Consider the following 12,671-nt stretch of genomic DNA (forward strand, 5'->3'; position numbering starts at 1 on the left):
CTTAATCTTTTTCTTTTTTGCTGTTAGTTTATGAATCTTTTGCTAGTTGCTCTACACACAGGGCCAGCTCCAGGCACCAGCTGAGCAAGTTCGTGCTTGGGGGCGGCAGATTGTAAGGGGCGGTATTCCCTCGAATCTTTTTTTTTTTTTCTTTTTGCTTCACCGCTTCGGCTGGCCTGCAGATTTTTTTCTTTTTGTTTCGCCACTTCGGCCGCCCTGTAGGGGGCAGCGGCGTGGAGGAGGGGAGCGCACTGCTGGGAGCGGACTGCCCCAGCTGGTGCCAGGTCTGTAGCAAGCCTGGCAGGGCAGCCCACGTCCTTCCCTCCCCACCGACCAGAGCAGTGGGGAGCCCTGGCTGACCCCCTTCTCTCTCCCCGCCGCTCCCTCCCCCGCACTGTGCCCCAGGGCACGTCTGCAGCACCAGGAATACCCCTGCACTTGTGCTCTGGCCGCCCTGCAGGGTTTTTTTTGCTCTGCCGCTCCAGCCGCCCCACAGGTTTGGGTTTTTTTGGGTTTTTTTGCTTGGGGCAGCAAAAAAGCCAGAGCCGGACCTGTCTACACATTCTTTTTTGGCCTGCCTCCTTTCTTGACTTGCCAAAGTTTATGCTCCTTTCTATTCTCCTGAGTAGGCTCTGACTTCCAATTTTTAAAGGATGCCTTTTTTGCCTCTAATTGCTTCTTCTACAGTAACTCCTCACTTAACGTTGTAATTATGTTCCTGCAAAAGGCAACGGTGTTAAACAAATCCAATTTTCCAATAAGATTTAATGTAAATGTGGGGGGTTAGGTTCCAAGGAAATTTGGGGGGGGCAGACAAAAGGCATTATATACTGTACAGTAGTGAACCATACTATACTGTGATTAGGAAGTGCCCCTGGCCTACCCCACACAGGCACAGCCTGCTGCAGGCAAGGACGCTAGGAAGCACCTTCGCAGCAGCAGCTTCCCCAAAGAACAGGTGCTGACTTTGCCAGGGGATGCTCCAGGCCTACCCCTTCCTGTCCCCACTCCACCTCCTCTCTAGAGCAGCCACATCCCCGCTCCTTCCCCCTCCCTCTCGAAAGTCCTAAGCACCAGCAAACAGCTGTTTAGTGGCACTTAGGACTTTCTGGGGGTCGGGGGAAGAGTAGAGATGTGGTGCTTCCGCTCTCCTCCCCCTCCCTCCCAGCGCTTCACGCTTAGGACTTTCTGGGAGGGCTGGGGAGGAGCAGAGATGCAGTGCTTCCCCCTCCCTCCCAGAAAGTCCTAAGTGAAAGTCCTAAGCACTGGGAGGGAGGGGGAGGAGACAGAGAAGAGGAACTTGTGCAATGCTCCCTTGTAAAGTCGCTGCTCTTCCACAGAGTCTTACAAGCAGTGGACAGAGCAGTCAACCAAACTACATTATAAGGGAGCACTGCACAACTTTAAATGAGTATGTTCCCTAACTGAGCAGTAACGTAACTTTGAAACAATGTTAAGCCAGAGGACGTTAAGTGAAGAGTTACTGTACTCTGTTGTTTAGCCATTGCAGCATTGTTTCGGTCCTCTTACTATATTTTTTAATGTAGGGGTAAACATTTAATTTGCACCTCTTTTACGGTGTTTTTAAATAGTTTCCATGCTGCTGGCAGGCATTTCGTGCTGATGACTGTTCATTTTACTCTCTATTTAACTAGCTTCCTCATTTTTGTGTAGTGCCCCTACCCTACCTCACTTCATCCGTGATGACTTGTAAAAGCCCATTGTATCTGTAATAAGAACAGAACTGTTCAAAACTGAAAGCAACACAAGCTTTTAAAGTAACATTTCAGCTCATTACTTTCAACTGAATTCTATAGTCTTTAAGGAGGGAGAAATGAGAAAATTCACTCGGAAAGTGTTACTAATCAGTAACTTGAGTTCTTAAGGAGAGTCACAGTACAAATCTACACTCTTGGGATGGAGTTGCTCACTTTACACAAACCTAGCTTTGGTAGGAAATGAGAAAATTGGAGCCTCCAGTGTGTCATTCTTTGAACCCCATCCTTTTTTCAGATTCTGCCATATTTAGTAGACAAGATTGGGGTGGGGAAGGGGAGTACAGGGAGAATTTCCCCTAAATCTATATTACAGTAACTCCTCACTTAACGTTGTATGTTCCTGAAAAATGCAACTTTAGGTGAAAGGATGTTAAACTAATCCAATTTTCCCATAAGATTTAATGTAAATGCAGGGGGTTAGGTTCCAAGGAAATTTTTTGGGGGCAGACAAAAGGCATTATATACTGTACTGTGCAGTGGGGGGGAGTTGCCCCAGTTTACCCCTGGGGCTCAGGGCTGGGGGTGCAGGGTCTGGGAGGGAGTTAGGGTGTGGGAGGAGGTTCAGGGCTGGGGCAGGCAGGAGGTGCAGAGCACTTACTTGGGGCAGCTCCTGTTTGGTGCAGGGGGTGTGCAGGTGGCTCTGCGCAGCACAGCACTGCCCCCATGGCCACAATTCTGGGAGCTTCCCCCCCCTGGGCAGGCAGGGCCACCCAGAAAGCAGGGGCTTTAGGGGCTGCAGGGCCCTGGGCTAAGGGAGCCGCAGGGCCCTGGCCTGCAGCTCTAACGCCCCTTTCGGAATGCGTCCCTGCAAGGACGGGCCAGAGGACTCAGGAGCAGGGGCAGCCACGCAGCCAGTGGCCAGAGAGAAACGGCACTTTCCCCTTCAAAGCCGGCTGGAGAGAAGCAGCGCTTTTAAGGGTGGCCCTGCCTGCTGGAAAGGGAGGGGGGAAGCTTCCCCACTTGCTTGCTTGCTCTCTCCCAGAAAGTCCTAAGCGCTGCCAAACAGGGGGGGGAAGTCCTGGGAGGGAGGGAGAAAGAGAGGGGAAGGGGGTGGAGAAGAGGAACTTGTGCAATGTGCCCTTGTAAAGTCAAATGACATTATAAGGGAGCACTGCACAACTTTAAACAAGTATGTTCCCTAATGGAGCAGCAATGTAACTTCAAAACAACGTTAAGTGGGAGGACGTTAATGAGAAGTTACTGTACACTACAGAGCCAGAGCTAAGAAAACAATCAAGAGAAAACCCTAACTAGGGAAAAGCAATGGCCAGCTGACTAAAGTGGATGTAGAGGTAGATCTGACTTGCTGTTTTGCAGGCTGCAAGGAAGTGAGGGTGTGCAGCATCCACACACCCAACACAGCCTAATCTGGAATGTTCTAAGTCTCAAAGAAAAGATGGATGTTCCCTTCGCCAACAGTCAAAACTTCCCAGAAGGTTACACACTTCTGGGGAGCATACAGGGCACCCCAATGGTGAAAAGCTACACTGAGAATACTCAAAAAGTTAAGAAACAAAGCATCATGATTTTTTAAGTCAACAAAATATGGACAGCTGCAGTTGCAGACATTCATTTATGATTCTTCCTCACCACCCCTACCACCTTAATGTGGAACAAGGCCTAAATAGCAGAAAAAGCCCTTTGATTGTATGCAATGAGAAGTAGGCTAAAACTGAGTCAAGTTATTAAATACAGCTTCTCCAGAGGCACAAAATCTCTTCTGATCCTGGCTGTTTCATGGGATTTATTCCTCCAGCTGCAGCTTTATCACTGTTCAAAGCCAGTTGTTCAGACTTTGTCTCTGCAAAATTGCATCCAGGAGAAACTCAGCAGTTTGCTAGGCCTGACAGAGAAGTTTAACCCTTTTCTGGGCAATCCTTGAGTTGCCTGAATAAAAAAAATGGTCTTTATGAATCTTCAGACTAGAAATCAGCTTTCAGGAACAGAAGCGTGTATCAGACATTGTCTTGCCTGTGCTAAACCTGGACAATATAGGTGCATGCTCTCAGCCAGAATGCAAAACCTAAGCATCTATCCACACCATAAACCCCACCATACTGGGCAGCCTGCTTCTTCTGTCACTGCCCCCGTACCATGTCTACTGTGCCTGCTGGAGCCAAGACCTAACTGTTTTGGGGAATTGTGCTGAAGCCTGTTCAAATCATGTTTTAAGCTGGTTCTCTAACGGTTGTCTGTGTTGTCCATGTGGGACCACACTCTTGTTAGTACCTTAGAGTCACAAGATGTAAAGAGGAATTACAGGACTAACATTCTTCTGCAAGTTTTTGCCCCTGCCTGGTCAGAAGCCATAATCACATCAAGAATTAAAAATGAATTGGAAATGTTGCATTTGATTTAATCTGCACCTCTCTCTAATCTCCAGAAAATTAGTGTTTCCTAAACCAGTCAATTTAAAGACTCATTCTCTCAGTCTTACTACCTACATCCAACATCAATTCCTGTTTCCTCCCCATACCCTCTTCCAGCTCCTGTTTCAGGGTTTTTGTTGTTGTTGTTGTTTGGCACAAATGATTCACATTTTTAATGGAAAGCATTTAATACCATCCAGTGCTCTCATCACCTGATAACTGCTTAGATAAGGGAGTTGACTCTTTCCAGGATTCCCCATCTTGCCCCTTCTGACCTGTCTTTGTTTGAGGAATAGAAGAAATTCCTCCATGAGCTTCTTGCTAAACTTCTTGGCTCTTCTTGCATTCGCTGTTTGATGGGTTGCTGCGGGGCACCCATCAGAATGTGAGGAAAATTGGCTTGGCTTTAGTTTTTAAGGAAGGTAAGTGATAATTGGGCCAGAGATGGAAACTCAGGTCACTCCTCTTAACTTTCTATGATTTTCTGGGCTGTGAGCTGTCATATAGCTGCTGCCCTGGAGAGGGAGCAGAGACAAAATACACCAAGCCAGCTATGGTCAAACCACATCCATGCTAATCCAGGAGTTTCCCATGACAGCAGGTAGATCAGGTTGTTTAAAATTCATAAGGTGCTTTCAGTAGCAAAAGCTTTAGGAATAGATCATGGAATAGGGCCTATGCGGAGCCAGGCATAGCTTGCTAACTGCAGGGGTATTGCTCTGTGGTCCACTGGCAGTGGAAGAGAGAAGGAGTTTCTTTACCAAGAAAAACAAACCCACACTCAGTACCATTTATTTCATCTCTATTGTCTCCATGCAGATCAGATCAATACAGATGAATGGGAAAATGCACAAGAATAGCTGAAAAAATAGAGCTAGAAAATAGGGTTTTTTCTGCATTTCCAAAAGTGACAAATGTAGTGGAGTGGCTAACAGCCTCCCTCCCACAGGCCCTTGTTTCAGCATGTAGTGGAGCAGCTAACCATTGCTCTTTAAGTCCTTGTGCTGCCCTTGTGGGTGCAGCTTCCCAAGAACTGCAGACTGAGTCCAGGCTTGGGCTGCCAGTCAAAAGAAACAGCTCCGCGATTAATGCTTCAGTGTTACCCACTGCATATTCCTGAACGCTGAGCACAATCCCTGCTGTGCTTTATATTCTTGGCCAAACCCAGCACTGATGCAATAGCACCAAGGCCCAGGCACTAAGCCCTGTAATGCACTAGGCCCTTAACATAAAAAATGCCAACCGGATTTTCAACTAAAACTCTTGGGAAGTGCTGGGTGTACATACATTTGCTTCCTCCCGACTCCCACACCAGAGGTTTTGTAGCTCCAACACCCAGTTAAACTAGCCACATTGTGGTGGAAATGGTATCTTGGGGCCTCTCTGAGTACTTAAGTGCTAGTGGTTATCTCTGATGCCTGAAAAGAAGAGAGTGAATGCTTGATTGGCACTCACAGCAGCTGGATGATATAGGCAGCAGCTGTCATGGGAAGGCAACTTTCCAGAGTCAAACAGAGCATTGTACTGAAACAGCCTCCCTCATGGCTCCAACAGATCTAGCTGGTAATGTAGGGACAGGTGTAAGAAAAGCTGCAGGGATTTCAATCACTGGCCCATCAGCAGAGAATGTTGCAAGCAGAAGTTCTCAGGCTCTTTCAGGGCCGGTGCAACCATTTCGGCAACCTAGGCGGTTGTCTAAGGTGCTGGCATTTGGGGGGGGGGGGCATTTTCTTCTGCAGCAACCGTGTTGGCCAGATCTTCGGCTGCCCTGGTCGCCGCCGGCATTTAGGCGGAGGGAGCTGGGCAGGGGAGCGTGGGGAGGACAGCCTGCAGCAAGTAAGGTCGGGGGGGTGGCACGCAGGGGAATTCTCTGCCCCAGTTCACCCCTGCCCTGCCTCCTCCCCGACCACGCCGTGGCCACTTCACCTCTCCCACCTCCCAGGCTTGCGGCACCTAAGCTGATTGGCACCGCAAACCTGGGAGGCAGGAGAAGTGAAACAGTCATGGCATGCTTGGGGTGCTCGTGCTTGGAGCAGGGGTGAGCTGGGGTGGGGGGGTGCCTCAGGGCAGGTAGGGCACCTCAAGGTGGAGGGTGGAAGCTGCCACGCGGGGGGGGGGGCACCTCAGGGCAGAGGCACGAGGCGGGGAGGGTGCAAGGTGGAAGTTTCGCCTAGGGCACAAAACATCCTTGCACCGGCCCTGGGCTTTCTTCAGAAAGTGGCAGGGAGGCTACCATATGGAAATAGTCAATATTTTCAAAGCTCTAAAGGAAATGAGGGCAACCTGTTCTGGGCAGTGCTTGTGGCTTGTTACTGCCTAAGCCAACCTGGCCACTCACTGGAGCCCTAAATGACCTGGACAGTATCAGGAGCCAGCCCTTTTCAAAAAGGCCCTGGCTACACATGAAAGCTGTATTTGTTTAACAAAAGCAATTTAGAGACAGACTTAAATTGATGCAACCCTTGGTTAATGGCAGAGCTCATTTGTATCCTATGTGATGTCTGATGGCACAGGAAGGATTCAGAACACCCTGTTGTGGACTCTTATTTTGTGCCTCACATAAGGAGGTTGCATTAATTTAACTACATTGGTTCTAAACAGATTTAATTAAAATCAGGACAACTTTCTCCTATAGGTAAGGCCTCAGCAAGTGTGCATATGTTTAGCGAGTTCTGACATTCCAGAGGAGGTGGGGCTGTCATAGCTGGTAATCCCCATCAGTAAAAACCAGGAATTTTTAGATTTAGTTTTACTAGTCGGTTAAACTGGCATCAGATGGGATCCCAGACACCACATGACTTCAACTCAAGGGCACAGTCATGGTTACACTCAAGATTCCTTCTCCCAGCTTTACAACCACAGTGATTTCAGACTCACTTTTCATCCTTCTCACTGGCAGGTTCCCCTTTCCGGCATTTCTCAACCTTTTTGATACCAGGAACCGGCTTGCTGCCTTCCTAAACTGTGTCGGAGATCTCAGGGACCAGCACCAGTCCATGGACCGAAACACTGCCTCTATCCATCTCTTCCACACACACATACACGATGTTTTCTTCTCTGCTCTTTCTCTATGTATAGTCAGTGTTTTTTCTCTCCTCCATTTCTCCTCCCCACATTCCTCCTCTGGTGGAGGCCAGAGTCCAGGCCCTGCTCACTTTCCACCCGCTGATGAGAGGCCTTAGGAGGCGGGCAGTGACTGAGCAGGTTTCCCCCAGATACAGATGAGCTGATGATCTGGGATGACAGGAAACATTTGCTGACCATTTCTCAAATATGCAACTAGGCTGTGTTGAACAGGGGAGGGGATAGGTTCTCTAAACAGAGGAGTTAAGGTTAAAGGCAGAAGCTTTCAGGATAAGCTATATAATCTCCTATCCCAACCTGCCACAAATATTAGGCCTGATTTTAAAGCTAAGGCAGAAGAACTCAGAGAGGCAGACTGTCCAGGCTGACACCATCCCATTTTTCTACTGATAAATGAAGGCTGAGTGGGAAGAGGCCTTCTTACCTCTATGCACCTATGTGGTTTTGATAGTACCTTTGCTCCTGCTAGGTAGGCTGCACTGGGGAATGTTGGTGGTTTTCTGCTGCTTTGGGGAAATTGTTTTCTCTCTAAGCCTGGAGTAGCAGGTAAATCCTTCTTTGCGAGATACAGGGAACTTGTCTATTCACTGAGCAGCTTAAGGTGTGCACTTCCAACACTTGTTCTTACTCCAGGGTGAGACAGTATGTTCTCCTTGGAACAGGTTCTCGGTTCATTTCTGCTCCTTAAAAGCTTTCACTCCGTAGAACACCAACCTTGGAAGCCCTAGTTTGTGGGATTTTAACAGAGCAGGGATAGAAGAGCCAGGGAACGGAGTCCAGCATCCCCAGTGACTCCCTCTTTTTTTCAACTGCCTCTCACACTAGCAGCTGGACCCACAAGCGCGCACACAGGAAGTTACATTAGTGTTCCTTATTGCTTTGTAACAGCTCAAAGTCAATGCAGCGCTGAGAGGCAGCATGAGGAGGTCTGAGCAGAGGTCATTCTGTAGTGAGTGAGAGCAGCACCATGACTGTAATGCCTGTGCACAGGAGAAGGATCTGCTGCAGGGAGTTCCTAAGGAAGAAACAAGAGAGAGTCAGAATGGGCCAGGAACCAGTCCCAATCTGCAGAAGTACAGGGGCTCTGGAGTCCAGTCTCTTATGCACTCTGCCCCTCTAGACTGGTCATGGAACTGGGCTGTTGTCTGAGTGAAGACATGCACATGGGCAAGGCAGCCACCTCCAGGAGTAGGAAAGATATTCACAACACTTCCATGTGTGTGGCAGAGAGATGTCTGAGAAACCAGTCTAATAGGAGACAAGGCTGGATACTGGAAGTGGTAAGGATGTAGTGATCATTCTGTGGAAGATTGGTACTATCGATGACAGTAATGAACAGAGAGCTGGGGTTTGTCACTGAATGGCAGCAGCAAAAAGGACTATTTCGTGAAAACAAATGTTGGGAAATTAATAAATCTAGGGAACAGAGTGCAATGGGAAGAATTAAAAATCCATCATAATGGAAAGTGACTTAGAAATCTTAAGTCACAATAACTTGCTATTCCTCTGAAAGAGAATGGTCCCTAGTTCCCTGCAGTGGCAAACTCTCAAAGATCAGAAGGTTAAAAAATAATTGGAAGTACATTGGCTTTGATGGGAGCTGAATGCATTCATGTCAACAGATGAATTCAGTCAGTATTCAGTATCAAATTGGCATTGATTGCTTGTTTTATACCCCCACAATGTCAATTCAGCAAAGCACTGAATTAGGGATGGTGAAGGAGTAGATATCCTGAGGAAAGCGTTAGGTCAGGCGCTTGGCTAGAGAACAGCCTAGACTGAATCGCTTCTATCTAACATGCTCAGGAGCCAGCACGTTATATTAGAGATAGGCTGTGATAAACCTTTCAGTCAGCGTGCCCTGTATTAACTAGCAGCCAGAAGCTGAGTACCTGGCACAGCACAGCAGACTCTGCTAGATACCATCTCACTTCTCACGGGGCTTGGGGAGAAAGTGCTCACCTGCTCCCAGGAACAGAGCAGTAGCATCCAGGAGGCTTTACCACTATGTTCCCTCCCACACCACAGCAGAAATGCTATACCAGCATACTAGTGTTGGTGTCACTAAGCATAACCCTATGTAACTCGGGAGGGCGGAAGGCCACAAGAGTATGGAGCCTTCCTGGTTTTAGGCCTCAGCAGACAAGAGTCCCTCCATGTTTGAACTTTAATCGACCTAAAAGGCCAGGTGTAACAGCCGTTATCAGTTGCAACAGTTCTAACTGGTCTAAAGCAGAAATAATGAGGCCTGTGCACCTTTAGCAGAAGGACAAGATAACTTGCAGAAGGAAAACTTACGAGCTGCCGCAGCCAAGATTACTTAATGCACCTGCGCTTACGTAATTGCTACGGGGGGAGGAAGGAGGAGGAGGGAGGGGAAACGGGGGATTGCTAGTCAGTGAGAAAAGTTCTCATGGATATAAAGGAACAGACTGCTTGTTTTAGGTGTGCTTGATCTGAGTCAATCTCCCTGCACCGCTTTGAGATCTCAAATAAACCTGGTTTGCTTCTCCACCCTGGTGTGTTTATTGGCGCGGCACACCAGGCGACGGACCCCCCCGCTGTTGCTTGGCCTCAGGCAGTTATCTGCCGGCAACAGTTCTTGGCCCCCAACGTGGGGCATTGAGGCTAAAATTAGCCTTGCCTGGATCCCTTCTGGTGGTCGACGGATCGCGGCGACGACCGACGCCCAGCGCGCACCGGTGACTTCACCGGGGGCCTCGGCGGAGATGCGGTATGAGCAACCCCAGAGGGCCAACGGTGCAACGCACTCGAGTAGTGGAGAAGCAGTTGAGGGCGACGGTGAGGAACCGGTCCCTTGGATAAGGTAGGAACAGTCCAGTGGTCTGGATTTTTGCCTGTTATGACCTGGGGACGCCCAGTGTCACCCTAGGATATGGGGCAGGGACAGAGTACAGGCAGGGCATGGTGTACACCCTTAGAATGCATTCTAGCGAATTGGGAAGTGCTTGGATCAGATCCACTAACTAAAAGCAAACTAAAAAGTTCTGTATAGTAGACTGGCCTCAGTATCAACTAGAGGACCAGAAAGGTGGCCACCGGAAGGATCACTTAATTATAACATGATCCTCCAATTACTCCTGTTTTGTCAGTAAATGGGTAGCTTCTGAAGCTGTTTGTATGGAGAGCTCTTGTAAAAATACCCCACTGTAGCTCCAGTTCCTCCCTCTGTCTGGCAGAGTGCAAGGATCCAAAAGCAGGTTAGGGATAGTGCAGGGACAAAGGAGGGACCTGTCTAGAAAGGGGAGACCCTATGTCCTAGTGCACTCTCTCCCTGTTGTAGCTAAAAAGCAAGATCAGATGCAGAATGGTACTGGGGGCCAGTATGAGTGACTGTTACCGGAAGACGCCCAGAGTACCCTGTGAAGCAAAAGCTTGTGACCAGGGCTACTCTAACGCAAGCCTGGTAACTAGTGGATCTTTAGGAGGTCCGACCCGTGGTGGGCTGACTTGGCCTGGCATCGTCCGGTGAGGAAGCTGCCTGGGTCTAGGAGTGTGTGTACCCATCTTCCCTTCCCCTTTCCTTTCCGTGTGGACTACTGACAGTCTGATCATCTCACTGGATGCAATCAGAGTAAGCGGCGCCGTCTCCCAGAGACTAGCCGACGCTCTTTGCTGAAGGGAGGTGTAGGAGGGTCGTGGCCATCCTCATTAGCCTCTCCTGTGTGAGTACCCTGTAGGGAAAAATCCTTAGTTTATGAGCCGCTAGCGCGGATAGGGCACCCTCCCTGTGTAAGTGGAAAATGGGGGGGGGCAGTCTAAACATTCCACCTCATCCCCTAGGGTACCCCAGCATATTACATGTACGTACATTATGGTTCAACAACCTGCAGGTATTTAGAGAAATGGAATATTTACACGCATGAAAATCCATCCACCCATCCATCCATCCAAACAACACTAGAAGGTACTTCAATCTAGATAAGATCATACATCGAAGAGGAGCGTTTAATCACCAAAAAAGCCCTGACACAGGGTGAGCAAATTTGTCTATTGAGGAAAGGAATGGGTTAATTTAAAAATCATCTTGGCCCAGGGATGGAAGGGGGGGATTGCTCTGCGTTCAAGGTCCAGAATCAAAGCAGACTATGCTAAGTACAAAGAAAAACTGCTTTCGGCCCCTGCTGGCTGTGAAGGAAAAAATATAGACAGAGGTGAACCAAAGGCAATACAAGTTACAGAACTAAGATTACATTTGCAAATCTTAACTGTCCAGTAAGATCCAACAGTGTGCCTTTGTGACCCTGGAGTCGGTGTGGCTTGGTGACACCAAAGAAGCCACAGGCAGCTGACCTGGACTGGAATCTCTGAAAGAGACGCCGCAGGAGATTCCAGGGTGTAAGAGAACAGCCCTCCCAAGAGCTGAAGCATGTTGGAAATTCTGGACAAGCTGTATACAGGATAATCTCCTGTCCACCTCTCCCCCTTCTCTGAACATTATACACAGAAGTGGCCAGTCTGGACGTACGTGTGTGGGTATGAAAGGGGCTTGGGGCATTAATATTTTCCTGAGTGACGTGGGAGCATTCAACACTCTCTGTTGTTTTATTAATGAAGCTTTAAAATTCAGTTATATGGTGTGTTTTCTTTATCTTCCCCCAACGATCCTGTAGTGTCAGCCTGATCACCTGACATGAGGGATAGATTGGTAACAGAAATTTGTCACAGTTTGGTGAGCAATTAAGAAGGGGGGAGCCCTGCAGAATTTACACCATCTATTTGTTTTACCCTTGTTATTTTGTGTTTGCTTTGCTTGGTACTGTTGGTGTTATATGTTGAGAACTGAATGAGTAAAAGTGAGTCCTAATAGGATAAGAAAACGCTATCTGGTTCTGGTTCTGTTCTGTTTAACCGGTTACTGTTGTTTATTTTTGCTCTGTTCATTTGGGCGTTAGGAGTGTGGGCAGAACTGAACCTCTTGTTCGTAATTCCTCGGAGTGGAAGCCATGTGTGCGAGAAAGTTCTGAGGTTGAATTGAGATCCTTCTGTCCCGTCCCCTGTAGCGGTCAGTGTATAGAAGTGGGAAAGTCTGGCTTAGACTGTAATTCCCTTTGCTCTCTGTGTAATTCTCTTTTCTGTTTAAGTGTCAAACAGATGAATGAGTCTCTGGGTAAACCCTCTAAGAATAGTCCTTTAAATTATATGTTAAGTATATGGATTTTGCCCAATGGGCCATGTGTTTTTGTCCAGGTGGCAAGCCTCATGAAGGAGGACTCGGGTAGTCTTGTGAGTAAGAATGTTTAAGTGAAGAGACCAGGAGGGGTGGGGGCTAGTTGAGAAGCCCACCCTCCTAACTAAACTGGTAGTGGAACAAGTTGGTGCCCATGGAAGGGACGGTTCAGCAAGAAAAGCAGGATCGGGCCCAGGCAGGCAGGCAACAGAGAGAGATTGGAAAGCAGGTTGGAAAACTTTAAGGGTG

The 12,671-nt window shown here is 48.3% G+C and overlaps 1 protein-coding gene across 2 annotated transcripts in view; it reads right to left on the reverse strand.

Moving 5' to 3' along the window:
* Positions 1-2,874: 2,874 nt before the first annotated feature.
* SLC39A13 (solute carrier family 39 member 13) overlaps positions 2,875-12,671 on the reverse strand; it is a 32,754-nt gene continuing 22,957 nt past the window's right edge. Inside the window, exon 10 of one of the 2 annotated variants that reach the window (XM_030559826.1) lies at positions 2,875-3,665. In XM_030559826.1, coding sequence (XP_030415686.1) covers positions 3,635-3,665 — 31 coding nt within the window. In that variant the 3' untranslated portion in view covers positions 2,875-3,634. Of the gene's footprint in view, positions 3,666-6,147; positions 8,247-12,671 lie in introns of those variants that run through there. The other variant, XM_030559825.1, reaches the window with a different exon arrangement.

The sequence above is a fragment of the Gopherus evgoodei genome, chromosome 4 (genome assembly GCF_007399415.2).
Source record: "Gopherus evgoodei ecotype Sinaloan lineage chromosome 4, rGopEvg1_v1.p, whole genome shotgun sequence".
Lineage (NCBI taxonomy): Eukaryota > Metazoa > Chordata > Testudines > Testudinidae > Gopherus > Gopherus evgoodei.